General features: G+C 53.8%; 1 protein-coding gene across 2 annotated transcripts; it reads right to left on the bottom strand.

The window, feature by feature from the left end:
• Positions 1-531: 531 nt before the first annotated feature.
• On the bottom strand, positions 532-1641 carry LOC123085463 (cysteine-rich repeat secretory protein 55). 2 transcript variants are annotated; one of them, XM_044507097.1, is made up of 2 exons: positions 1270-1641; positions 532-1194 (listed from the first exon to the last, which is right to left on the bottom strand). In XM_044507097.1, the coding sequence occupies exons 1-2, from the start codon at positions 1626-1628 to the stop codon at positions 711-713; spliced, it is 843 nt and encodes a 280-aa protein (XP_044363032.1). In that variant the 5' UTR covers positions 1629-1641; the 3' UTR covers positions 532-710. The 2 variants fall into 2 exon arrangements, with proteins under 2 accessions (XP_044363032.1, XP_044363033.1); XM_044507098.1 differs by having other exon boundaries at positions 532-1164; positions 1270-1637.
• Positions 1642-2218: the final 577 nt, after the last annotated feature.

A 2218-nucleotide genomic window follows, 5' to 3' on the forward strand; every position in this document is an offset into this window, starting at 1 on the left:
CCTCTTTTGAGGTCGGGAGAGCCAACATGATTCTTTTGAGATGGTTTACACCCTAAGCAGCCTCTGATACACTTCTCTCATCTAGAAACAGAGGGATGACACACTTTGCTTCTTCTTTTTATGAAAAACTTCCAATCTATTCATCTTTGATCATGACAGTACAAAGAACAATAAAGGTAATAAAAATTACAACGATGTGCATGAACCACTTAGAGCATCTCCAATAAATGCGCTATATAAGCCGCGCGTTGAAAAAGATGCCTATATAGAGTGTGCGACAAAAATAACGCTCCAACAGAAGCTGTAAAATAGAGCACGCATAAAGATGAAGCTGTAAATTTAGTGAACACGGGCTGCGGGGCTGCAAATTTGGGACGCCGGCTTGTGCGCGCGGGCTGCTGCATGTGGGGCCACCGGGTTGGGCGTCGTGTTTTTGTGCGTCTGTTAAACCTCCCGCGCGCAAAAACACTATTTCAGCTTTGCAAAACCGTTTTAGCGCGCCGCGCTACCGCGCGTCTGTTGGAGATGCTCTTAGCAACCACTACAAACACTGGATTTGGTGCATAATTTTATTCCCAATCGCTGCACGCGATGGCTACAGCTTACATAACCCCCGCTTATTAAGTGCATGCAGCTCAGATATCACGTCTCACTTGCATCTCAACACCAAAGGCATGAAGCACGTCGGACATGTGCAAGGAGCCTCTACGTCAAGCGTGCACGACGATCTTGGTGTATTTCGTCATATCGGTGGTGGCGCGGCCGCCGGCGCCGTCCAGCGGGAAGTAGAAGGGGTAGATCTCGTAGCGCACCCTGCAGCTGCTGTAGTTGATCTGGCAGCCCTGCTGCGCGCCGCAGTAGTCGCCGAACTTGGACAGCGCCACCGAGACGCACTGCGCGCACACCAGCGGCGCGAGGTCCCGCGTGCACTGCGCCAGGCCGTAGATGGTGACGAACGGCGTGTACTGGTCCTTGGACCTGCCGAGCCCCGCGCGGCCCGACGCCGACGCCTGCGCCGTCGCCTTGTTCATCACCTTCCCCACCGCCTTCTTGAACGGCTTGGGGTCGTCCGCCGCCTGCACGTTCACCAAGATCACGCCGGCGCCCGTGTCCGACTGCCCGGCGAAGTCTGTGTCGTCGTACCGCATGAAGCAGAAGTCGTACCTGCACGCGCGTACGTACAGGCCAGCCAAGCTTAGCCAGATGATTAAGCATGTATATCCATCGATCGTTCTAAACTTGTAAGAGGATGATTATAGGAAGTGGTACCATATTCTGGCGTCGGATAGGTAGCTGCAGGCAGTGGGGAGCTGCTTGGCGGCGTCCGCGAGGCAGGAGGAGCAGTCGCTGGCGGAGACGTCGCCGCGGCATTGCGCGAGGCCGTAGACGACGGTGCTATTACCCTTGCCGGCAACGGCCGTGGCGAAGCCTCCCGAGGAGCCCTTGGCGACGAGGTCCGCCAGGACGGAGTCGATGTTGGCCTTGCCGCTGCCAGCGTACCTGGTCCCGGCGCAGTTACTGCCAATGGCGTCCATGGCCATGCCCAGAGGGAGCAGAGCCATGCCGAGAAGCAGCAGCCCGCTGCGCGCTCTGCAAAGTGCCATGGTGCTAGCGATTGAGCTTGCCATGTGTGTGGCGAATGGTGGGAGCTTATAACAAGTGCGAGCGTGCTGCCTTTCTTTGACTGCTTAATTGGATTGCGTACAATGCCAGACGTCGACACTAGAATGAGGCCGTGGACCGAGCTATTGCTGAATCAGCCAAGGGTCCATGCACATGGGCAGAGAGGGATGGGCATATCGTGCATATCTTGCTGCTTGGTACTTGCTACTCCCTCCCTTCCGAATTACTTGTTGCGGGTATGAATGTATCTAGATGTATTTTAGTTTTAGATACATCCATTTCTACGATAAGTAACTTGGAACGGAGGGAGTAGTTGCTACAGCTAGCTGGTTCGCGGCATTTCATGACTCGTTGACTTGTCTTTGTGAGGATGTGGCTTGGTAATGGGTGGCAGGGATTGTGAGAATCCAATGAGTTTTGACTCCCTGTGGAAAAGGCAATCTGGACGCAACGCGCTGTGGAAAATCCGCATTCGATTCCTGGGGCTTCAAAGGAGCAGAGACGGTACCCGTAAAAATAAAAGAGCAGAGACGGAACTGAAAAAGAAAGCTCGTTATTTCGAGCAAGCATTTTATGGATCAAAGATATGTAAGAC

The sequence above is a fragment of the Triticum aestivum genome, chromosome 4A, assembly GCF_018294505.1.
Source record: "Triticum aestivum cultivar Chinese Spring chromosome 4A, IWGSC CS RefSeq v2.1, whole genome shotgun sequence".
In the NCBI taxonomy this organism is placed as follows: Eukaryota; Viridiplantae; Streptophyta; class Magnoliopsida; order Poales; family Poaceae; genus Triticum; species Triticum aestivum.